A 25,346-nucleotide genomic window follows, 5' to 3' on the forward strand; every position below is an offset into this window, starting at 1 on the left:
AGTCCTGAGCTTCAGAGGGAAGGCAAGCCAGGCCACCCTCTTCCTGTGTGCTACTCTAGAAAAACTAGCCCACTCGCACACTAGAACCTGCCCAGGCCTAACACCTGTGGATTCGGCATCTCCAGCCAATGTCACCATGAGACCCACCCAAGCCCCACTAATGTGCACCTCTGGCCCTTCTGCTGGAAAGGACTCATGCAGCTTCTCCAGGGCCCACACTCTCTCCACGGGCAGGAGGCTCTGTCCATCTGAGCTCCTTCCCCACATCTTTTTCTAGGGAGAACTTTCCCAGGGAGCTTGCATTCACAGGAGGAGAGCCACCCTGACACTCCACAGGTCTCTGGGCTCCCCAGGGTCTCTGAGGTCTCCCCAGGCCCAGATAACAGACACTCTGTGTTGTACCAAGTGTCTAGATAACTTTAGAAAGAAGACATGAATTCCGTTCATCAAAGTCATGTTGACCTCAGGTCCAAAGAACAACAGATTGATTCCAGCTTGCAAGAAGCTGGGGAAAGGAAGAACAGTGGGGTTAGTCGGAGCTGGGCCAGAAGTGCCTTTTGTTGTGCTGGATTCTGGGTTATTGGCAGCCCCCCTGCCAGATCTATCCACCTAGGGCACTGACTCTTTATGGGAGGGGAAGCAGGTGCTACCCACACCCTATTCTAGTTCCACTCTGGGCAGGTCCAACTCTGGACTGATGTGAAGAGCAGGCTGCCTGGACTGGCCAACCTGGGTCCAGGAGTGTGAACTTCTCCCTTTCCCTTGACCTCAGTTCCTGGCAGGCACCAAGGCCAATGAGTGGAACGAGTAATACAAAGCGCCTGTGCAACTCCACAGCTTATTACCTTCAGTGGGGGAAGCAACAATGTTCGGGTATGCAGCACAGGTTGGCACTACCTAGAAGCTGTCTATAGCTTATAGGATCCAGTTAACCCTTTTGTTAGTCACACACCTCCCCTTCATGAAATACTGTTCCCTGTAGCACAAATATGTCCCAACCTCCTCCTCCCCAGATCATCAGCCCTCAACTGAAGCAAACCAGACTTTGGGTAGTCTTTCCTCTGTTTACTCTTGACTTCATTTGATCAATTCCAGTTTTTTTTCATAATGCCATTATTATTGCGGGAAGGGGAGTAACTTCCAGGTAATCCAGAGAGAAGCAAATGCAACACAGTTCTGACTGCGATGTAGATTCCTTTTTGTTAAATGCCGACTGTCTCCTTGGTTTCCCATTCACCTGGGAAGTAGAAGAACAAAAATCATTCCATAGTTCCATCCAAGGAGGGCGGCTCCAACAGTGTGCTCTTGAGCAGGCTGTCTGGGTCCTCAGGAAAAGTCACTCCAGTTACTCACGCGTTCTCTGAGAAACCTTGTCATCTCTGCCATCTGTCTCTGTGTAGGAACTGCCAAAGTCCTTCAGTTCCCCATCTCAAATAAGCGGTGAATGGGTTACTTCCCTCATTCGAATCCTTCAGTCCCTCCTTGTGTCAGTTTGGATCTTCCAGGAAGCAGCTTTCAAGATGGAGTCAGAAGTACAAGTGAGTAATTAGGGGTGGTTCCATGAAAGATAAAGGAGAGAGACTGTAGCGGGGAAAGCCTCAGATCACAGTGCAGGCTGACTGTGAAGGGAGAGGCAGGGGGAATGAGGGAGGACTAAGATGAGCCTCAGGCTTCAGTACAGTAAGTCCTCATTTAATGGAGTTGATAGGATCTAGGAAACTATGACTTTAAATAAAATAATGTAGAACAAAACCAATTTTCCCGTAAGCTATAAGAAAGAATTTATTTCTGGTCATAAAATACATCAACATTCTAAATAAAGACCAAACACTTCAATATTTAACACTGAAATAAATGTTTACATATACATTTAAGAATGATTACTAGGCCAGGCACGGTGGCTCATGCCTGTAATCCTCACACTTTGGGAGCCCAAGGCAGGAGGATAGCTTGAGCTCAGGAGTTCGAGATCAGCCTAGACAACATGGCAAGACCTTATCTCTACAAAAACACCAAAAAAATTAGCCAGGCATGGTGACCTACGCCTGTAGTCCCACCTACTCAGGAAACTGAGGTGGGAGTACTGCTTGAGCCCAGGAGGTGGAGGTTGCAATAGGCCAAGATTGTGCCACTGCACTCTGGCCTGGGTGACAGAGTGTGAGACTTCGTCTTGAAAAAAAAAAAAATTACTAAAAACAAATAATTATTCACCCAATGATTCCAGTTCAGAGTTGTGGGTGGCCAAAGCCTATCCCAGTGGCTCAGAGCACTAAGTGGGCATCAACCCTGGAGAGGATGGCATCCGGCTGTAAGGCATGCTCACACCCACACCCTCACTCAGACTGGCACCATTTAGACACCCCAATTTACTGAAAGTGCTCATCTCTGGGATCTGAGAGGAAACCAGAGTACCTGATGAAAACCCATGCAGAACATGCAAACTCCACAGAGCCAGTGGCTCAGGTTGGGAATTGATTTTTTTTTCATCAATGTGATAACAAAATGACATCAAACAAAATGATGTTATTCTAGCACCTAATACACAACTCTGAGGAAGTCGTGGCCACCTCAGATCCCCGAGATCAGCAGCTGGAGATCTCGGGATGTAGTTCAGTATTCCAGCATCAGCTCCCAACACGGAGCTCCTGCCTTGCTCGGTCAATGGCAGGAGCAGTGCGGGGAGAGCAGGGCACCAGCTGGAATACTGAAGCAGATCCCTGAGATCTGCAGCTGGAGCCTGTCAGCTGACTGCACTCCTCACACAGGCTCTCTCTCGAAGGGGGCCTCAGAGGCACATCTCTGTGGCTACCACACTCCTTTTGGTCAAAGCTCAGGTTCCTGAGGAGTTGTAGCACTTAGCTTATGCTGTGTTAACAAAGCCAGTATAAAACAGTGGCTTTAAAAAACATTTTAAATATTAAAAGTATTTTCCAAGTATTTGAGAGTTGGCTCTGCCAGCTCTGCTGATCTCAGATTTGCTCACATGGAGTCAGGTGGCTGTCATCTAATCTAGCCTGGCCTCCACTGGAGCAACAAGGATGTGGGAGCCAGCATCTCTCATCCTCTAGCAGGCTAGTCTGGACCTGTCCTTCTCTCAGCACCATTAGAAGCACACAAGGAAGCAAATGAAGACACACAAGGCCTCTTGGGGCTTACACTGGGAACTGGCACACCTTCACTGCTGTCTCCTTATGTTGGCTGAAAGACGTCACATGGTTGGAGACACTGCAAAGTTACACAGCAATGGACATGAATGCAGGGAAGGGTGAAGGATTGGAGTCATCTTTTCAAACAACTACAGAATCCAGCTGATCATAAAGGATTTGTTTTCTTTTTCCATAAGCATCATTGCTGATGTTGGGGTTATCAGCAATAAACTGATAGTTTTACAGTCTCACCAGTGCACCACAATGTAGCAGTCCCTCATTGCCCAAGGTATCACCTGAAGTTCTTTTGTCTCACAACCAAGAAAATTAAGGAGCATGGAGCCCAAAGGTGAGGTTGGAGCAAAAGTTTAAAAAGTGAAAAAAGAAAGCTCCCCACTGCCAAGAGGGGGCCCAAAAGAGTGTTGCCATTTCACATTTGAATGCAGAGGCTTTTGTAAGAAATTGATGAGTGCTGAGCATCTCATTTGCATAAAGCACAAATTTATGGTAGTTCTCCTCCCAGTGTGCATGCAGGCCCTTAGCTTGAGTTACTCCATGTGGCTTTGTTCCCCTTACTGCACATGTCTCAGGGGAAGGAATTTTCCATTGTGGTCATCTCTGGGCAAGTCTCCTGTGTAATCTTTCTTACCTAGGCAGCTGTGGACATGTCTAAGACAAGCCTCCCTGTACAAATTCTCTTATCTGTGCCTGCAGTTTGATTTTTCAAGCTGTTCTTTTGTTTGGAAGAATTTTACCAAGGACCCACCCTAACTGCCTGCCTGACTGGTTTCTTCCTTCCTCCTCTCTCATTCCTGATTCAGGAGTGGAGACCCCAACTGCTGTTGGGGAAAGTGGACGATGACCACTCCTGGCTGCTTCCTGCTGGAAGGGGGCGTCGTTGGGGTTACAGCAGTTAGGGCTCCTCCTGAGATTGGTCTAAGGGTCCCCAGAAAAATGGCGTGTCTATGCATGGTTCCATCTGCAGCACCATTTGGAGTTTAACAGTCTCTAAGTGAGTGGAAACAATTTGAGTTACAGTATTGAATATACAAAGTCCAAACATTAGTGCAAAACACACGAGCAAAACGGGGCCTAATAAAGGAGCTAACCAGTTCCACAAAGAAGATTGGAATCCATTCAGCAGGGATTGTAGCCAACTAGGACTAAAGCCCGCACTTTCTCTTAATCTGTCAACGTTCTAATTTGATCTTTAAGCACCCGTACATTCTCTTCCACTTGACTAGAGGTGTTGATCTAGAAGTGGCACACTTCTAAAAGTGCACAGGTACCCCCTACTTTGGCCATAAGGATATCTAGGGCCTGTCTATTTTGCATAACTACTGAGGCTAAAGAGTTTATGGATTGTTGTTGTGCTTCTATGGCTTCTACTGTTGGCTTCTGCCCTCGTTGCATCATAACAGAAATATTAAGTACTGATCTTTCAAGGACAGGAATACCAGCAAACCAGAAGAGGCCTCTAGCTATAGAATCCCCTATCCCTGGTTTTTCTAAGATAAGATTGTCATGTGCAGGTCCTACCCAATCTTCTCTTTCAGTTAAGTCTCCATACGAGGGCATGGAAATGATAGACCTCTTTGTTCAGCTCATCTGAGATAGCACACTCGCTAGAAAAGAGGGTAGGTTAGGGATGTCCCCAGATGATGCTGCCATATCAGTGGAATTTAAACATAATAGGTCAGGAACCACTGCCATGATAGTGCAGGTTCCCTTCCAGTGCCTAGGGAGGATTAAGTGTAGCCAGGAGCCACAAAAGAAATAAAGCCCTGTCCCCTGAAGGGCCAGTGCTAAGTTGTAGCTTGTGAGAGACACAGGCAGATCTTTCTTATATCTTAGAAGCTTCCCTCTCTTGCATATAATAGGAGCATCTTTGGGATGGGGATATCCATACTCAGGATAGTCACTCACGATGCCATTTGGAATTTTACATGCTAAATGAGAAGAGTCCACCTGATAAACTGAGTTTTTTGTTTTGTTTTGTTTTGTTTTGTTTGAGACAGAGTCTTACTCTGTCACCCAGGCTGGAGTGCAGTGGCACAATCTCGGCTCACTGCACCCTCTGCCTCCTGGGTTCAAGCAATTCTCCTGCCTCAGCCTCCCGAGTAGCTGGGACTACAGGAGTGCACCACCACGCCTGGCTTTTTTTTTTTTTTTTTTTTTTTTTTGTATTATTAGTACAGATGGAGTTTCACCATATTGTCCAGGCTGGTCTTGGACTCCTGACCTCGTCATTTACCCGCCTCGGCCTCCCAAAGTGCTGGGATTACAGGCGCAAGCCACCACACCTGGCCGACAAATGGAGTTTCAAAAGACCAGGGACACAATACCAGGGACACAATATGTCCTGGCCAATATCTCAGATAATCCTTGTGGCAGGGGCTGTCAGTCCAGAAGTCTCCTGTTCTGTTTACCTACAGATTTGTAGGCCACTACTACTAAGCATCATACAGGGGGTCTGGAATTCCATGAGGGTGCATGTCTGGGAAGGCCCAGAGCCTGCCATTCCCAGCAGGACTTCCAACCAGGAGGAGAGGCTAAATTCTGAAAGCTTCCCCGCATATGGCTTCCAATTTTCTTAGATCATCCTTATTATGTCTTTTTCTCCAAACCTCCGAGCTTTCAGCAATTACGAGTATGGTGTTATAATATTTGAGATCTCCCAGGTATGGTCCTTTTCTTCTGCTTTTAAAACAGGAGGAGGCATTTGCTATTACCCGGCCAACTTTTCCTAGCCTGAGGGTGTGAAGCTTATCTTTGCCGAAAGTGTTTTCTGGTACCAGGGAGGAAATGCTTTCCTGGGAGGAGTTAGTTACTCAGTTGAAAGTGTTCCCATACCATGTTCCATTTATGCCTGACAAGTCTTTAATGGCTAAAGGTAAAGCTAACAAAGGGAATCCTAAGACAGTAAATACCAGGTCATCAAGAGGTTCCTTAGTGTTACTGAACTGAGCAAACCGCTCAGGACAGACCCAGCAATTAGTCTTGTATAAATGGGCCATGACTGACACACGCAGAGGCTAAAGGGTGTGACGTATTACCAAACCCAGTCAAAAGTCCTAGCAGACTCGGCCCCACTGGGTAGCAGCTGCTTTAAATGAGGGGACATCATTGCTTTGGAAGTACTTAGGGAGCCCAAAGCAAGGAATTATTTAACTAATTAGTATTCTCACCACCTCAGAGGCCTTTTCTGTTCGGCATGGGAAGGCCTCTACCCAGTTAATGAAGGTATCCACCCACACCAAAAGATATTGAATGCCATTTATTTTGGGCATATGGGTGAAGTCTATCTGCCAGTCCTCCCCTGAGTAACTTTCCATCCTCTGAGTGTGGTGGGGAAGAAGCCATCTATTAAAGCGATTGTTTTTAAGAGGGTTTCACAGGCATTAACAACCTATTTGACCATTTTTAGTAGATTTTCTCCTGAGAACAATCTCTGGACACATTGATGTCTTATGCTTTCCTAAGTGAAAGGCTCAGTGGAGGATTTTAAGAATCTTCCATTGGCTGGAGGCTGGCAAGCGTACTTTGCCATCTTCTGATTGTAACCATCCTGAGGGTTGAAAAGTATACCCTGGAGAGGTGGCCCATTCTATCTCTGTAGGGGAATACTGAGGCTTTATTTCCCTTATGTAGGAAAATCAGAGACATCTCAGGTGTATTGGGACCTTGGGGCCTTCTTACTGCTGACTTTGCTCTTTGGTATGATAACCTGTTTCCTTTGGCTATTTCATCTACCCCCTTCTGATGCCCTCTGCAATGTCTTACTCCTAATTCTCATGGGAGGAACACTGAGGATAATAGCCTGTTGATGTCTTGACGGTATTTAATGGAAGACCCATTAGCGGTGAGGAAGTGCCTTTCCTTCCAGATGGCAGCATGGGCAAGGAGAACTAGAAAGGTACACTTGGAGTCAGTATAAATGTTAGCTGTCTCTCCTTTGCTTAGTTCAAGTGCTTTTGTGAGAGGGATCAGCTCAGCTGATTGAGCGCTTGTGCCTGGTAAGAGAGGCACATTTTCAATAATGTTATTTAGAGTGACTACTGCATATCCCGCTTTACAGACTCCCTGTCCTACAAAAGAGCTCCCATCTATAAAGTGGGTCCAGTCTGGATTTTTTAGGGGAATTTCTTTGAGATTCTCCCTAGCGGCATCGGTTGTACTACAATCTGTTCACAATTATGTTCAGTTTCTCCAGTTTCCTCTGGAAGGAAAGTGGCTGGGATCAGGCAAGGACAGATTTTTAACTGGACTGCAGATCCCTCTAGCAGCAAAGCCTGATACTTGAGGAGGCAGCTGTCTGTTAGCCAGAGACTCGCTTTAGAAGACAGCAAGCCTGCCACATTATTTATGTGAGGTACAAACAGGTTATTCCCCAGAATTAACTTGGTGGCCTTTGGGACTAGCAGGGCCGCCACTGTAACTGCTCAGAGGCAAGCTGGCTATCCTTTAGCCTCCAAGTCAAACTCTCTACTTAAGTAACCTACTGGCTGTTGAGCTGGGCCTTGAACTTGAATTAAAACTCCCAGGGCCATTCCTTTCCTTTATGATACATAAAGATTAAAGACCTTCCCTACGGAAAGACTCGGGGTTGGTGCTTTAAGCAAGGCTTATTTTAACTGATTAAAGGCCTTTTGACCTTCAGGTTCCCAGGTCAGGAAGTGAGTTTTAGCCGCTTGAATTTATTTTATAAGGTGATATAAAGGGCAACCTATTTCATCATAGCTGGGTATCCATAACCTACAAAAACCCGTAATGCCTAAGCATCCCTCAGCTGTTTGAGGATTCTGGGGAGAGGAAGGGAAGAAATGGGCTTAATCCTCTCCTCGCCTAGTGCTCTTGTTCCCTTCTGACAAGACCAGACCTAGGTACTTTACTGAAGTCTGACAGGGCTGAGTCTTAGATTTTTGAAGCCTTATATCCCTTTCCAGCTAGAAAATTAAGGAGAGCCTCAGTGCCCTCTCAAGAAACTTCCTCAGTCGGGGCACAGAGAAGAATGTCATCTACATATTGTAAAACTTTAACCTGAGGATGGGAGAATTCAAAGTGATGTCTTGACAATACTTGCCCAAATAGGTGGGGACTATCTCTAAATCTGAGGCAGTACTGTCCAGGTTAACTGGGTTGTTTGATGGGAGGAGTCCTCAAAGGCAAACAAGTATTGGGAGTCAGGGTGTAAAGGTATACAGAAAAAGGCATCCTTTAGGTCCAGAACTGGGAACCATTTAGTTCCCTTGGATATTTGAGTTAGCAAAGTATAGGGATAGGGATCTACTAGATGAATCGGAACCATAGCCTCATTAATAAGGCAGAGCTCCTGAACTAGTCTCCATTCCCCACTGGATTTTTGCACCCCTAATATTGGGGTGTTTCAAGGGCTACGGCAAGGCCTAAGGAGGCCTTGTGCCTTTACATTATCAATGCTGGCTTCTAGCCCTTTTCTACTTTCTGGCTTCAGGGGATATTGTCTCTGGTTAGGAAAAAAAAGTGGGATCCTTGAGGTGGATCCAGACTGGTATACTTGTTATAGCCCAGCCACTTCTACCCTGAGTTGCCCAAACCTCTGGGTTAATACTGTTTTCCACTAAGGGGAGGCAGAGTTTGTCCTGGAGCCATAAGGATGGTGGCCCCCATACATGCTGGAATATCTCTACCTAATAAAGGAGTGGGACTTTCAGGCATGATTAAAAAGGCCTGTGTAAACAGCAGGTCTCCCCAACTGCAGCTAATAGGTTGAGAAAAATATCAGGTTAAAGTCTTCCCTGAGATGCCCATCATGGTTGTGCTATGGGAGGAACGAAGGCCTGAACTGGAGAGGAAAACACAGAGACTGGCTCCAGTGTCCAGAAAGAAGTCTATCTTCCTCCCTTCAAACTCCAGAATCACCTGGGGCTCCTGGCTAGTAACACAGTCTGAGCCGCTGGAGCCAGGGAGTTAAGCCCCAGGACCCATCAGTCCTGCTGGACCATTTGTGAGACTGGCTCTGGACTCAGTGACCTATGTCTCCTGTGACAGTCTGCCTTCCAGTGGTCCCCACTGTATACTGGACAGGGTTGAGGTGGCTTCTTCTTGCTGCATGGGCGGTCCCTTTTGAAGTACCCGGGTTTGCCACATTGGTAGCAACTAGCAGGTGCACCTTGGGGATACTGGATTTTATACAAAGTGCCCACAAGAGTCTCTGCCTTTTTCCTCTCCTTCTCCTGGGCCTTCTCCTGGTCTCTATTATAAAAGACCAAGGTGATTACCTTCAGGAGGTTTTCTAAGGTGCTATCTGGTCCCATGGCCTGTTTCTCTAGTTTCCTTCTGATATCAGGGGCTGTCTTGAGTAATAAACTTGTCTTTCAAAATTAGCTGTCCCTCAATTAAATTATTTATGTGAGGTATAAACATCCCTCACAGGAGACAGGAACATATGCTTCACTACAGCCTCTCTCAGCCTTTCCAAAAAGGCTGAGGGAATTTCATCTAGTTTTTAATCTATCATGGAAAGTTTGGGGTAATTAAGAGGCTTGGCTCTGGTCCTCTGTAAGCCCTCTAATAAGCACATTTGAAAATGTTTTATTTGCCACTCATCTAAGGTACCACTGGGATCCCAATTATGTTGTTCAAGGGGCACTGTCTCCCTTCCTATTGGGTATGTGAATGCTGGTTCTTTCTCACCTTCTTTCCTTATTGAGCAACTATAGAAGACATGTTGTTCATCTCTGAATTTTTCTGCTGCCTGCAGGGCTACCTGTTTCTCTGCAGTAGTTAGAGTTTAAGAGCAACATAACATCACTCCAAGTAAGGTCAAACACCTGAGTTAGGTTTTGGAAAGCCTCTATATATCTATCAGGGTCACCAGAGAACTTGCCCAGGTCCCCCTCTATTTGCACAAGGTCCTGTAATGAAAAGGGAACTTGGACCCTAGTGGCACCACATCCATCAGGCATTTACTGTAGGGGTAACAGTAAAGTTGGGGGTTGGGAAGGTAGAACTGGAGTTGTTGATGATGTGGCTGAAGGAGGTCCCAGAGAGTGGGGAGAGGAAGGACTGGGGCATCCAGGAACTGCATCCGAGTATTCCCTAGGGGTTTGTTTCTCAGACTTTGGGGAATTATCATCTGTGGACTTGCCTGATGTATCTGTTAGGAGAACAGGGTAAATTCCACAACACTCACAAAGATCTGGGTTGTCTCGCAAGGCAAAGAAGGCTTGCACATAAGGAACCTCGGACCATTTGCCCTCCTGTCTGCAGAAAATATCTAGTTGTTGAATGGTATTAATATTAACACTTCCCTCAGGAGGCCAGGCCTCCCCATCCTGCAGCTGGTAAGATGGCCATGCCTGAGTGCAAAAGAATACGAGGCGCTCTTTCTTCAGAGTCTGAGTGTCAAAGGAGCTCCAGTGTTTCAGAATGCACTTGAGAGGAGTATAGGCTGAAGATGATTTGTTACATATCTAGAAAAAGAGGAGAAAAAAGGCATCCCTTAGTCTCCTTTGTCCTTCTGAAGTGACTGAGGGCAGAGAGAAAAATAGAAGGGGTGTCCCCCTTCTCCTCTTTCCTCCTGTTTCCTCAGATTCCTGGTGACCATTATAGGTGCCGCCCATGGATCCAAGTATGACCTTCACCCATGAATCCGGAGGAGCTAGCTTGTGGTCACCTGCACAAGGCTCTAGCTCTCTGCCCTGCCGGTTTCCTAGACCTCCTTGGCCCATAAGGCTCCTGAGATTCCCTAGAACCCTGGGAGAGACTGTGCAGTAGTTGAATTTGGGCAAGACCCTTTAAGGAAGGGAACATCTTAACTCTATCCTTACATCCTCTTACTACCACCTGGGCAAAGTTATGAATTTCTAGAGAATAAGACCAATTGATTTCTAAACATAAGATCCCTTTCTCACTTAGATGCCAATGTAGCTGTGTGCAGAACAGATGCCTCAAAATAATGTAAAAATTGAACGGCTGTTCTCCCTCCAATGGGGATAACACTGAGGCTAAAATCTGTCTTGCCAGGGTGGCTTCCTCCTGGCTGTTGAAAGGGGAGTTTTTCTGCTTACAAATAGGGCATGGGGCCTGATCACTGAATGAGGGACATAAGAGGCAAAGGAATCGGGGAACTAGAGGTTTTGGGCAAAGGGCTGACAAGGCTTCTCAAGAGAAAAATCCCATCCCACTAGGTGGCACTGTAGGGTTTGAAATGTTAGGAAAAAACTGACTACAAATTCTTTCCAAGCAGCGGTCAGAAAGAGAGGCTTGGGGCTTAATAGGCTGTCCCCATAATATGCTGTCCAGTAGAAAAAAACTAGTTTGTCTCATAGAGGGAACGCTTAAATTCACTGGGCAATGCTGAGCTCCTACATGGAGGAAAAACAACCCAAAGGAGAAAAGGATATTCACTCGGGGTGAAACATCCCCCTATACAGTGCCATGAATGTCTATCATTGGGGGAAAAAGGGCCTAAGTAAAGGTTTAGGCTGAAATCTTGAAGTCCCCCTGTCTCAAGGAAATCACAAAAACAATAATTATTTGAGTTACATTCCTGGTTACTAAGGCATTTGCTGACTTTGCTTAACAGTATTATCTCCCCAGGCTATAAAAACACCCACAACATTGCATACAAATAAGGAATAGGAGACATAGTAGCTGTGAAAAGCAAGGAAGAAAATGCAGTAGGAAAGTCTGGAAGTCCTGGTGACAACACCCTGATGGGCTGTTGGGGCCTGGAGTTAGTCCAGGGGCCTTCAGGTAACACTGACGAGTTGCCTCAAACAGAAATCTTCGGTTGCCCCAGGGCCTCCTTCTAGCCCATGTGACAGCTAGGTCCTCCGTGAAAGGAAACTGGATTGGAACAGAGCCAACATTCCCAACACCTGAGGGTGAAGGGGGACTGACAAAGTCCTCTCCAGCAAACCTGTCCCTTGAGTCTCATAAGGTTGGCAGCCACTCGAAAAGCTTTTAACTGGCCCAGTGTTTTGTTCAGTCTTCAGGAAAAAATCTGAGGACAAGCAGCCTCTGAAATGAAAGTAAAGAGCTTGGAGGTCCGCTCCTACTCACCCTTCCAATGTTTCCCAGCCAATGCACCAAAATGTTAGTCTCGTCAATGCACCACCATGTAGCAGTCTCTTGTTGCCTAAGGCATCACCTGAAGTTCTTTGTCTCATGACCAAGAAAATTAAGGAGCGCGGACCCCAAGGATGAAGTTGAAGTGAAAGTTTAATAAGCAAAAGAAGAAAGCTCTCCACTGCAGAGAGGGAGCCCAAAAGAGGGTTGCCATTTCACAGCTGAATACAAAGGCATAAGGCACACATTTCTGGTAGCTCCACCCCATCCTCATAGTGTGCATGCAAGCCCTTAGCTCAAGTTACTCCATGTGGCTTTGTTCCCCTTACTGTGCATGTGTCAGGGTATGGAATTTTCGATTGTGGGCATGTCTTGGCAAGTCTCCTGTGTAGCCTTTTTTAAATCTATGTGGCTTTGGGCATGTTTTAGGCAAGCCACCCTGTACAAGTTCCCTTATCTGCAGTTTGATTTTTCAGGCTGTTCTTTTGTCTGAAGGAATTTTACTGAGGGCCCACCCTAACTGCCTGCCTAACTAGTTTCTTCCTTCCTCCTCTCTCAATGGCACCTGAATATCAGAGTCAGAGAAAGGCAAGAAATATGACAACAGTCACAAATATCATAAGAAACATTTGAAAACCACTTTTTATCCAGTTTTCTCATTGTCTTAGATCCAACAGGAATAAGTCCTGTGAATCTAAATGGCCAACTTTAGACAAAGAGCCATTTTTCTTAATTGATTATTCCACTTCTCCTAAAGTATTTATAATGAGATGTACTAGCTGTTGTGCAGATTTTGCCTTGACAGGCCCATAAATAATTGAGGGCCCTTTTATTATCTAAAACTATTTTAACCAACACATTTTCACAGGTCTCTTGGGCCTCTAAAGCTTGAGCTGTTTTATTTACTATTTGGGCCATAGTCAGGGATAAAAATGTTTAGAAACATGTTTTAGTTTAGAAATACCTAGTGAGGGTTAGAAATTCTTAGTCAAACTAGCGAAATCTGATGGTAAGTTATTGATCAGATAAAGTATGAGGAATTCCCCTCTCTGAGCCATAGTTTCTAAATGTGTGAGAAAAACAAGCAGCCCACACATAGTTCAGGGCCTGGTCTGAACACTCAAGTCTGGTTCACTCACAGAGATATAACACTTGCTTAGTATCTTGGAGAAACAGAGGGAGGCTTTACAACACATCACCCCAGAGTCACAAACCACCATACAAAGGTCAGATGGCATGTGACAGCTAGGTCCTCTGTGAAAGGAAACTGGATTGGAACAGAGCCAACATTCCCAACACCTGATGGTGAAGAGGGACTGACAAAGTCCTCTCCAGCAGGCCTGTCCCTTGAGTCTCATAAGGTTGGCAGCAGCCGCCCTAAAAGCTTTTTACTAGCCCAAGACACAGGGCTGAACTTTGCTTTGGAGCCCCTTACCTTTTTCCAAAGAATCCAAACAATTAATAAAAATAAAATCAATCCAAAAGCAATTAATGGAATACGCCACCTATTAGTGGAAGAGACATCTGTCTTCTCAGGTTCTGCAGAGAGAGAAGGAAAACATTAACAGGAAACCTACAGGCAAGGGCCAGAGAAACCACACAACTGCTGCTGGGATCTGTGTGGTTGTGTCATCCTCCTTGTCAGAGATTTAACCACCAGCCCTCTACCACATGTCTCAGCGTCTCCATTCCTATCACATATACCTCCACACACCGAACAGTGTATGTAGCGCTTGCCAAAAATATGGAAGATGAACACCACATACCACAGAAGTGTGCCACCCTCATCTTCAAACCTTCTGTAATAGGACACCATCTTCTACTCCTATGTGCATACCACACAGACAACACCTCATACCATACATGCAAGGTATATTTCCATTTCATACTCCCAGTGGACACACATACCCTCCCTGCAGCCCTGCACACACCACCCATACACACTCCTAGTCCTTACTTCCAAGAAGAATTCCTCTCTCCCCAGGACCATCCTGGGCCCCATCTGGCATAGCCTGACCACATTCCTCAGTGCCCCCAGTCACTCCCTGCCTTCTTTACTCCTCTCAGACCCAGGGAGATGCATTTTACCAGCAGAGCTACCCCTACCCAAGACCAGAGCTATGACCAGGGCATATGAGCTCAAAAAGCCCCACCCCACCAGTAGGAGAGGGTCTGCCGTGAACTGTGTTTTAAGGATCCAGTGTGCCTGGGGAAGGCACTGAGCATTTGCAGAACCACTCTACTGTAGCCTCCCCATCTTGGGACACAGCCCATAAAACAAGACTACTGGCCAGGCGCGGTGGCTCATGCCTGTAATCTCAGCACTTTGGCAGGCCAAGGCAGGCGGATTACCTGAGGTCAGGAGTTCGAGACAAGCCTGACCAACATGGAGAAACCCCGTCTCTACTAAAAATACAAAATCAGCTGTGCGTGGTGGTGCATGCCTGTAGACCCAGCTACTCAGGAGGCTGAGGCAGGAGAATCGCTTGAACATGGGAGGCAGAGGTTGTGGTGAGCTGAGATCATGCCATTGAACTCCAGCCTGGGCAACAAAAGCAAAACTCCATCTCAAAAAAAAAAAAAAAAAAGACAAGACTACTGATTCAGCCTCTACCAGCCTACCAGCCAACAGTTTACAGTGAACCTAGAGCCTGACTAGAAGGGCTGCTAGCAGGACTGGTCTCTGGCCCCTGATAGCCCCTTATCCTCAGGGAACATGGGTAGGATACTGTCCCCATTCCCCTAGCAGCTGGCAGGTTCCCTATTTCAAGCCATATGGACCATCCAAAACCCTGAAGCTGCCATGAGCTGACAAGTCGCCCTGCTCCACCTGATGACTATGGTCACCACTCTAGACCATCTTCTGCCCAGGTGTAGGGACCTAAGCTGGACTGCTGACTCTGGGGCTGAGCTAGGCCAGACCCCAGCTTGGTCCTTCCAGTCCAAGCTTTCTCTCCTTCCCCTTCAGTCCCCAGCTAAGACCCCGGGCTGTGTGGGAATAAGTCTTATGTTACAGTCCCTCAAGGCAGGGAAGAGAAGAAATGTCCAGAAAGACCCTTACCAGAAAGACTCTGCCGAGGAGCAGTCAGGTTAAAGTCGATGCTCACAGGAGTATGCAAGGACTCATGCCGTATCACACATTGGTAGACAGTCCCAGGGTCTTCCTGAGAGGAGTTCAGCTTCAAGCAGCTAGTGATGTTAAATGTACCATCCATATTCTTGATGGTGGGACCAGTGATGATGTTCTCAGAAATCACTACGTGATGGGGAGACTTCTGGGTCCTCTTCTCCCATGTTATATTAATATCCTTTGGATAGAACCCACTTGACTCACACATATATTTGCCTTCATTCTCTTTCACCACCGCTTGATCCTGAAACAATCTGCTGGTTGGGGAAGCTGCCAGGGAAAAAAAAAGTCATACAGAGTTGGGCCCAGCAGCCTTTTATCCCTGCCACACCTTAAGCTAACTGGCTTCTACCATACCTTCACACCTGTGCATCACTGCTCCCGTAGCCAGATAAGACAAAAAACACAGGATGCCTACTCTTTTTAAAAGATGGGGACTCTGAGGCATAGATAATGCTGCAACCATGTCCAGCAATGAGCTGAAGATTTACAATATCAGACTGGGCACTCCTTAAGGGTAGGGAGGGATTAGCTTATTATCAGCCTGACATCTGACCCATGGCAAGCCTTCAGGACACGCGAGTGACTGAATGCAAGTCAGCTTGGGCTAAATATTCTGGGTATGTCGGTGCCAGTGCCAACCGGGTGTTGACATGCTGTGACCCCAACTCTCACAGCAATTTTGTAAAGCAGAGTTTTCTTAAGCTATGTTGTGCCACAGACACCTTTCATAATCTGAGGAAAGCCTTGGAACACTGTTGTGGTAGAGACTGCTAATTGCTCTTCAATTTCTATTCTATGCACTTTTAGCTGGCCATGACATATCCAGATTAAAGCTGTATCACCCAACCTCCACTGCAGGTATGTTTGGCCATGCAAACTCAAGGTCTGGTAGGTCTGGAATTAAGCAAAAGTGGCAAAAGCAACTTCTAGGAAGTATCCTTAAATTAAAAGGATGTCTTAAAAGACTGTCTCTTTCTCTCTGTCTGTCTCCTTCATATTTCCTGCAGGATGTTTGGAATACTATGTGATGACTGGAGACGGATAGGCCATTTCCAAACACAAGGTGGATGATACATACTGAAGATGGCAGAGTGACAAGATAAAAGGATCATGGGTCCCAGATGATCACAGAGCTATCTGCCATATCTGCCCTTGGCTGGCTACATCAGTTCTGAAAGAAAAATAAACTGCCATTTCCACAACCACTATTGACTTCCAGTTTTCCCTCTCACATGAGAGGTCATCACTCCCATCCTATAATAAGAACAAAAGCTGAACAAATTGAAAATCAACCACTTTTCTTAGATTCTTTGGAGAATTGAAGTGACAGGGCAAACTGCAACTCAGAAAACTGGAGAAAGAAGGAGATTAAGAAAATTACAGCTAAGACAAAATTGCCTCATGCAGAAGCTGCTGGAGTCATAAACTGGTAGAAGTACTTAAGCAGTAACTCCGACAAACTAGTAAAGGATGAGTGTGGACTAGCTTGAGAATAAAAACCTCCTCAGGTTCTGGTCTTAGGGATGCTACCATACTTTCATGGGTTTTCATCCTCAGGACCCAGTCTTGGGGATGCTACCACACTGTCATGAGTTTTACTTCCAGGAACCCCAACAGATTCTCACAGTAAAGAGTCAAGAAAAATCTCCTCTTCTTTCTGGGGGATGGAAAGAAGTAATCATTTTAAAATACACCCAGATTATTCCCTCCATCTCAAGGGAAGATGTCAGAGCCTTATCTGACCTGGGAGACGAAAATTAGGGAACTCCAGCTGTCTATAGCCTTTCTGTATCACTTAAGAAGAGAGAAAAAGGCTAAGAAACACTTCTGAAGGTCACAGTCCAGGGGCTCAGGCCACTAAAAGAATAAGATTAATTATAAAAGTATAAACAGATTCTCCTCCAACACTTTACTACCACATCAACAGGGATCCAGTATAATAACAGAAAATTACAAGTGAGAGAGCTACAAGGCACAGACCCTATTTAAGGAGTTCATAAGGAAACTCAAAGACAATAGGAAAGGAGAGAAAAAAGCACTAGAGAAACTGAAATCTCTGGCACCTATAGCTATAATAAGCATTAAACGCAACCCAGCTCCTAGCCAAATTAACATAAAGCTTCATAATAAAAGCCTGATACATAATATCTCTCTTTCAACTGAAAAATTACAAGACATGCTAAAAAGTACATAAAAACCAAGTAAACATCAGACCCAGACTCAGGTATGACACAGATTTTAGAATTATCATATAGGGACTTTTAAAAAACTATAATTAAAATGTTAACAGCACTAACAGAGCAGATAACATGCACAAACAGATGGGTAATATAAGCAGAGTGATGGAGATGCTAAGAAAGAACCAAAAGTGAATGCTAGAACTCAAAATATCATTAAAGAAATGAAGAATGCCTTGAGTGGGTTCATCAGTAGACTTGAAACAGACAAGGAGGCTGGGCACAGTGGCTCACACCTATAATCTCAGCACTTTGGGAGGCTGAGATGGGTGGATCACCTGAGGTCAGGAGTTTGAGACCAGCCTGACCAACATGGAGAAACCCCATTTCTAATAAAAATACAAAATTAGCCAGGCATGGTGGCGCATGCCTGTAATCCCAGCTACTTGGGAAGCTGAGGCAGGAGAATCACTTGAAACTGGGAGGCGGAGGTTGCAGTGAGCCGAGATTGCACCACTGCACTCCAGACTGGGCAACAAGAGCAAAACTCCGTCTCAAAAAAAAAGAAAGAAAGAAACTGACAAGGAAAGAATCAGTGAGCTTGAAGATGTTAATAGAAACTTCCCAAACTCAGAACAGTGTGGTGGCTCACGCCTATAATCCCAGCACTTTGGGAGGCCAAAGTGGGCAGATTGCTTGAGGTCAGCAGTTGGCGACCACCCTGGCCAACATGGCAAAACCCCGTCTCTACTTAAAAAACAAAAATTAGCCAGGCATGGTTGTGCACGCTTGTAGTCCCAGCCACTCAGGAGGCTGAGGCACAAGAATCGCTTGAACCTGGGAAGCAGAGGTTGCAGTGAGCTGAGATCCTGCCACTGCACTCCAGCCTGGGAGACAGAGTGAGACCCTGTCACAAACAAAAATTTAAAAAAAAGAAACTTCCCAAACTGAAATACAAGGAGAAAAAAGAATTTTTAAAAAACAGAATATCTAAGAACTGTGGGATACTACAAAAGGTGTAACAGATATATAATGGGAATACAAGAAGAAGAAAAGAGAAAGGAGCAGAAGAAATACTTTGAAGAAATAATGGCTGAGAATTTTCCAAAATTAATGATAGACACCAAACTACAGACCCAGGAAGCTTAGAGAATACCAGGCAGGATAAATATCCAAATATGCCTATCCACATCTAGCCATATCATATTTCAACTTCAGAAAGACAAAGATGGCCAAGCATGGCAGCTCACTCCCATAATCCCAGCACTTTCAGAGGCCAAGGCAGGTGGATCACTTGAGCTCAGGAGTTCAAGGCCAGCCTGGGCAACACGGCGAAATGCCATCTCTACAAAAAATACAAAAATTAGCCATGCTTGGTGGCACCCACGTGTGGCCCCAGCTACTTGGGAGGCTGAGGTGGGAGGATCACTTGAGCTTGAGCCCAGTAGGTCAAGGCTGCAATGAGCCATGATCACACCACTGCACTCCAACCTGGGAAACAGAGTGGGACCCCATCTTGAAAGACGAAAGAAAAGAAAAGAAAAGAAAAGGGAAAAGAAAGGAGAGAGAGAGAGAGAGAGAAAGGAATGGAGGGAGGGAGGGAGAGAGGCAGGGAGGGAGGGAGGGAGAGAGGGAGGGAGGGAGGGAGGGAGGGAGGGAGGAAGGAAGGAAGGAAGGAAGGAAGGAAGGAAGGAAGGAAGGAAGGAAGGAAGGAAGGAAGGAAGGAGAAAAAAAGTCACAGGGAGAAAAAACACACCTTACATATAGAGGAACAAGAACAGCACTGGACTTCTTGTCAGAAACAATGCAAGCAAGAAGAGAGTGACGTGAAATATTTAAAGCATTGAAACTTTAAAAAGAGAAAACACCAACATGGAATCTTATATTCAGAACAATTTTCCTTCAAAGGTGAAGTATAAATAAAGACTTTCTCAGACAAACCTTTCACCAACAGATCTGCTGTGCGAGAAACATAAAAAGAAGTGCTTTAGCGGGCCAGGCATGGTGGCTCATACCTGTATGAGCACTTTGGGAGACCAAGGTGGGAGGATCGCTTGAGCCCAGGAGTTCAAGACCAGTCTGGGCAATGTAAGACTCCATATCTTTAAAAAAACAAACAAACAAACAAACAAAAAAAAGCCTTAAATTAGCAGGGCATGGTGGTGCACGCCTGTGGCCCCAGCTATTCCAGAGGCCAAGGTGGGAGTATCGCTAGTGCCCAGGAGGTCAAGGCTGCAGTGAGCCATGATCGCACCACTGCACTCCAGCCTGGACAACAGAGCGAGATGTTGCAGGAAGAAAGGGAAGAGGGGGAGGGAAGGGGAGGGGAGAAAGTAAGGAAGAAAGTAAAGGAAGGAAGGAAGGAAAGAAGGAAGGAAGGAAGAGAGAGAGAGAAAGAGAAAGAAAAAAAGAAAGAAAAAGAAAGAAAGAAAGAAAGAAAGAAAGAAAGAAAGAAAGAAAGAAAGAAAGAAAGAAAGAAAGAAAGAAAGGAAGGAAGGAAAGAAAGAGAAAGAAAGAGAAAGAGAAAGAAAGAAAGAAAGAAAGAAAGAAAGAAAGAAAGAAAGAAAGAAAGAAAGAAAGAAAGAAAGAAAGAAATTGAGTCAATAACTAACAAAAAAAAAAAGAAGAAGAAGAAGAAGAAAATCACGTTCAAAAAAGGAAAGCACCAGGTTCACATGGTTTCACAGGTTAATCCTACTAAACATTTAAGGAATAAAGAATGCCAGTTTTTTACAATTTCTTCCAGAAAGTAGAAGTAGACACAGGGAACACATTCTACCTTATTCTGCCAGCCCAATATTACCCTACTGCCAAAGCCACATGAAGACATTACCAGAAAAGATAACTACAGATCAATATCACTGATTAAAATACATACAAAATCCTCACGAAAATATTAGCAAATCTAATCCAACAATACAAAAAAAAATTATATACCATAACCAAGTATTACACATATGCAAGGCTGGCTCATCATTCAAAAATCAGTTAATGTAAGTCATCATATTAACAGGCTAAAGATAAAATTACATGATCATACCAATAATGCAGAAAAAGCATTTGACAAAACTCAACAGTGACTCATGAAAAACTCTTAGCGAACTAGGAATAAAAGGGAAATTTCCTCAACTTGCTAAAGAATATCTACCAAAAAATAGCTAATATCACACTTCATGGTTAGAAAGTAAAATCAGAAATGGGCAAGATGTCCCTTCTAACCACTCCTATACAACATTGTAATGGAAGTCTAAGCTAGAATAACAGGACAAGAAAAGGAAATAAAAGATATAAAGTTAGAATGGAAGAAATGAGGCTGGGTGCAGTGGCTCACACAATGTAATCCCAGCACTTTGGGAGGCCAAGGTGGAGGGATGACTTGAGCTTAGGAGTTCGAAATCAGTCTAGGCAACATAGTGAGACCTCATCTCTATTAAAATAACAAAACAAAACAAAACAAAATAAAATAAAATAAAATAAAATAAAAATAATGGAAGAAATAAAACTGTATTTTTCATAGACAGCATGATTTATGTAGAAAAATCTCAAGACTTGGCCAAAAAAAAAAACCCCTGGAATGAATAAGTGATTAAAGCAAGTTGCAGGATACAAAGTTAACAGGCAAAAATCAATTACTTGACAGGAATGAACAATTGAGCAATTGGAATTTGAAATTAAAAATATAATACCACTGGCCAGGTGTAGTGGCTCACACCTGTAATCCTAGCCCTTTGGGAGGCCGAAGTTGGTGGATCATTTGAGGTCACGAGTTTGAGACCAGCCTGGCCAACTTGGTGAAATGCTGTCTCTACTAAAAATACAAAAATTAGCCACATGGTGGTACATGCCCATAATCCCAGCTACTTGGGAGGCTGAGACAGGAGAACTGCTTGAACCCGGGAGGCAGAGGTTGCAGTGAGCTGAGATGGTACCACTGCACTCCAGCCTGGGCAGCATAGTAAGACTCTGCCTCAAAAAAAAAAAAAAAATGTCAATTTTCCCAACTTGATCTCTAGATTCAATGCAATCCCAATCAAAATCCCAGAAAGCTATTTTGCAGATATCAATAGATTATCAACTTTATATCGAAAGAAAAAACCCAGAGAGCTAACACTATACTGAAGAAAGGCAACAAAAATGAAGGACTAACACTACCTGACTTCCAGACTTACTACTAAAATACAGTAATCAAGACAGTGTGGTATGGGGGAAAGAAGAGAGAGATCAATGAAACTGAATAGGGCAGGGCGTGGTGGCTCACGCCTATAATCCCAACACTTTGGGAGAATGAGGCGGGTGAGATCACTTGAGCTCAGAAGTTCCAGACCAGCCTGGGCTACACGGCAAAACTCTATCTCTACAAAAATACAAAAATTTGCTGGGAGTGGTGGCATGAGCCTGTAGTACAAGTTACTCGGAAGGCTGAGATGGTAGGATTGCCTGGGCCCAGGAGGCAGAGGCTGCAGTGAGCCAAGATTGTGCCACTGCACTCCAGCCTGTATTTAAAAAAAAAAAAAAGAAACTGAATAGAAAGCCAGAAATGGATCCATACAAATATATTCAACTGATCTTTGACAAAGAAGCAAAGGCAATTCAATGGAGAAAGGACAGTCTTTTCAACAAATGATACTGGAACAATTAGGTGTTCATATGCAAAAAAAAAAAAAAAATGCATATAGAATATAGACACAAACCTTACACTTTCCACAAAAATTAAAGTAAACTGCCTCATAGACCTAAACGTCAATGGTAAAACTATAAACCTTCTAGACGATACCAGGAGAAAATCTAGGTAGCCTTGGGTTTGGTGATGAGCTTTAGGATACAATGTTAAGAGCATGATCCATGAAAGAAAAATGTAGTAAGTTCAACTTTTTAAAATTAAGAACTTCTGCTCTACAAAAGACATTGTTAAGACAATGAAAAGACAAGACACAGACTGTGAGAAAATATTTGTGAGACATCTATCTGATAAAGGCTTGTATCCAGAATGTACAAGGGACTCTTAAAACATAACAATTTAAAAAATGAGCCCAGTTAAAAAATAGGCAATCTGAACAAACATCTCATCAAAGAGGACATACAATTCCCAGTACTTTGGGAGGCCGAGACAGGCAGATCATTTGAGCCCAGGAGTTCAAGACCAGCCTGGGCAACATGACAAAACCCTATCTCTACAAAAAATACAAAAATTAGCCAGGCATGGAGATGTGTGCCTGTAGTCCTAGCTACTTGGGAGGCTGAAACTTAGGAGAATCACCTGAGCCTGGGAAGTGAGCTGTAATCACACCACTGCACTCCAGCCTGGACGACCAATAAACACACACAAAAACAAGACATACAAATGGTAAGTAAGAACATGAAAAGATGTCCAACATTATGTCATTAGGGAACTGCTAATTAAAACAACAAATGAGATACCACTATATACTTACTAGAATGGCTAAAATCCGGGCCAGGTGTGGTGGCTCATGCATGTAATCTCAGTACTTGGAAAGCTGAGGTGGGCAAATCACCTGAGGTCAGGAGTCCAAGACCAGCCTGGCCAACATGGTGAGATTCCGTCTCTACTGAAAATACAAAAATTAGCCAGGCATGGTGGCAGGCACTGGTAAGCCCAGCTACCTGGGAGGCTAAGGCAGGAGAATCACCTAAACCTGGGAGGTGGAGGTTGCAATGATCCAAGGTCACACCACTGCACTCCCGTCTGGGCAACAGAGCGAGACTCTGTCTCAAAATAAATCTCCAAAAAAAAAAAAAAAAAAGGAATTGCCAAGAAGCACTGTACTCTAGTAGATAAAGTTGTTTCTTACGGGAGTACAGGTTAATAATTAAACAAATAAACAGAGTATGGTGGGTACAGGTTTCTCACTGTTGGAGTGGGAGTTTACAGATAAGCAAGAGAAGGATCTATGTGGTAATGGATTAAAGTTGGAGACATCAGTGAGAACAAATGTTTAATATAGGTACAGATGGTTACACATAGAAATATTTATAGATATGTATATATGCAGAGGTTAGTACACATACATATATTTCTTTGCTCTGTTGGCTGAGAGGATCTAGAATCCAATGATACCTCAGTAGCAAAAAGTACACTTAGTGTACTTAGTCTTGGTTTCTAATATCATTTTCCAATAAAAGGAACCAAAGTTTCTTGGAGTATTGGTTGGTTCTAGGACTAGAACCAGGAAATATACAAGACAGGAAATACACAACATGAGTCTGGAGCATCTTATAGTGCCAAAAAGTAAAAAGTGCTTAAAATCAAACAAAATCCTTGATATGGATTTGCCAAAAATTAAATAAAACAAAAAATAAAATAATAAAATAAAACAAAATCTTACAATGATGGGGGTATGTCAATGTGACACAAGAGCCAAGTGAATGAGCTCCCAGTGGCCAAAGCTGGAACAATTTGAGAAAAAATAAAGTAGTACTGCATTATAACACAAAGTATAAAATAAATATCCTTGAGTCCTTACTGATATCAATGATTGAATAAATTCATAAATAGGAGAAAAGAGATAAATCTCCCATGCAGAAGAATTCTTTTAAAAATTATGTAGATACTCCACCCCCAAGGAGGAAGAACATAAGTAACCCCCCACCTTAAGTGTGGGCTGCACAGAGTGACTTCCTTTCAAAGAGTACAGTATGAAAATAGGGGGAAGAGTAACTTTTCAGCAGAGAAACCAGACAAACACTACTTCAACTACATGGTCAAGGTCAACATCAACAGTCATAAGTCATGTGATTTGATGTGATGACAATGGCAGTTTACCTCTGCAATGTTCCTCCAAAAACCCATAACCCCAAGTCCAACTATGAGGAAAACAGCAGACAAATCCTAATTGAGTGACATCTTGCAATATACCTGACCAATACCCTCACCAAACTGTTAAGGACATCAAAAATAAGGTCTAAGAAACTGTCACAGCAAAAAGGAGCCTAAGAACATATAACAATTAAATGCAATGTATTCTGATGGGATCCTACAGCAGAAAAAGGACATTAGGTAAAAACTAACGAAATAGGAATAAACTACAGACTTTAATTATAGTAAAATGTCAATATGGGTTCATTAATTATATCAAGGTACCAAACGAATACAAGATATTAATAATAGGGGAAATGGTATGCAAGATGAGAGTGATATGAGAACTCTCATACTATTTTTGCAATGTTTCTGTAAATCCAAAACTGTCCTTAAAAAAAAAAAATCTATTAATGTCTTTAAAAGCCACTGTTGGCCAGGCATGGTAGTTCATCCCTGTAATGCCAGCACATCGAGAGGCCAGGGCAGGAGGATCTCTTGAGGCCAGAAGTTGGAGACCAGCCTGGGCAACACAAGGCCCCATCTCCACAAAAGTGTAAAAATTAATCACGCGTGGTGGCATGCACCCGAGGTCCTGGCTACTCAGGAGGCTGAGGCAGGAGGATCACCTGAGCCCTGGAGTTGAAGTGAGCTATGATTGTGCCATGCCCTCCAGCCTGGGCAACAGAGCGAGACCCTGTCTCCTATGTAGACCCTTTCTATAGATATATAAAGCCTGGAAGAACAGTGGCTATATATACGGCCACCGTCAGTTGGCTATATATATAGCCACTGTCGCTGTTATTCCTCTGTCAGTTGCAGAGGAAGTGAATCCTAATTAATATGCCTCTCACTCCCAAAATTACTATAGACAAAACATTCAAAGTCTTATGTACAATTATGGAGGGTCCATGCTGGACTGAATTACATCCTCCTAAAATTCTTATGTCCTCCCAGAATTCCCAGTATCTCTGAATGTGACTGTATTTAGAGCTAGGTTATTTAAAGAGGCAATTAAGTTA

General features: G+C 44.1%; 1 protein-coding gene across 3 annotated transcripts in view; it reads right to left on the reverse strand.

Moving 5' to 3' along the window:
- Positions 1 to 1,044: 1,044 nt before the first annotated feature.
- Positions 1,045 to 25,346, reverse strand: part of NCR3LG1 (natural killer cell cytotoxicity receptor 3 ligand 1) — a 30,021-nt gene continuing 5,719 nt past the window's right edge. For 2 of the 3 annotated variants that reach the window (XM_008005475.3, XM_037999637.2), the window contains exons 3-5: positions 15,262 to 15,600; positions 13,636 to 13,739; positions 1,045 to 10,600 (exon numbers count right to left, since the gene is read on the reverse strand). In XM_008005475.3, coding sequence (XP_008003666.2) covers positions 10,094 to 10,600; positions 13,636 to 13,739; positions 15,262 to 15,600 — 950 coding nt within the window. In that variant the 3' untranslated portion in view covers positions 1,045 to 10,093. Of the gene's footprint in view, positions 10,601 to 11,665; positions 12,153 to 13,635; positions 13,740 to 15,261; positions 15,601 to 25,346 lie in introns of those variants that run through there. The other variant, XM_073017982.1, reaches the window with a different exon arrangement.

The sequence above is a fragment of the Chlorocebus sabaeus genome, chromosome 1, assembly GCF_047675955.1.
Source record: "Chlorocebus sabaeus isolate Y175 chromosome 1, mChlSab1.0.hap1, whole genome shotgun sequence".
NCBI lineage: Eukaryota > Metazoa > Chordata > Mammalia > Primates > Cercopithecidae > Chlorocebus > Chlorocebus sabaeus.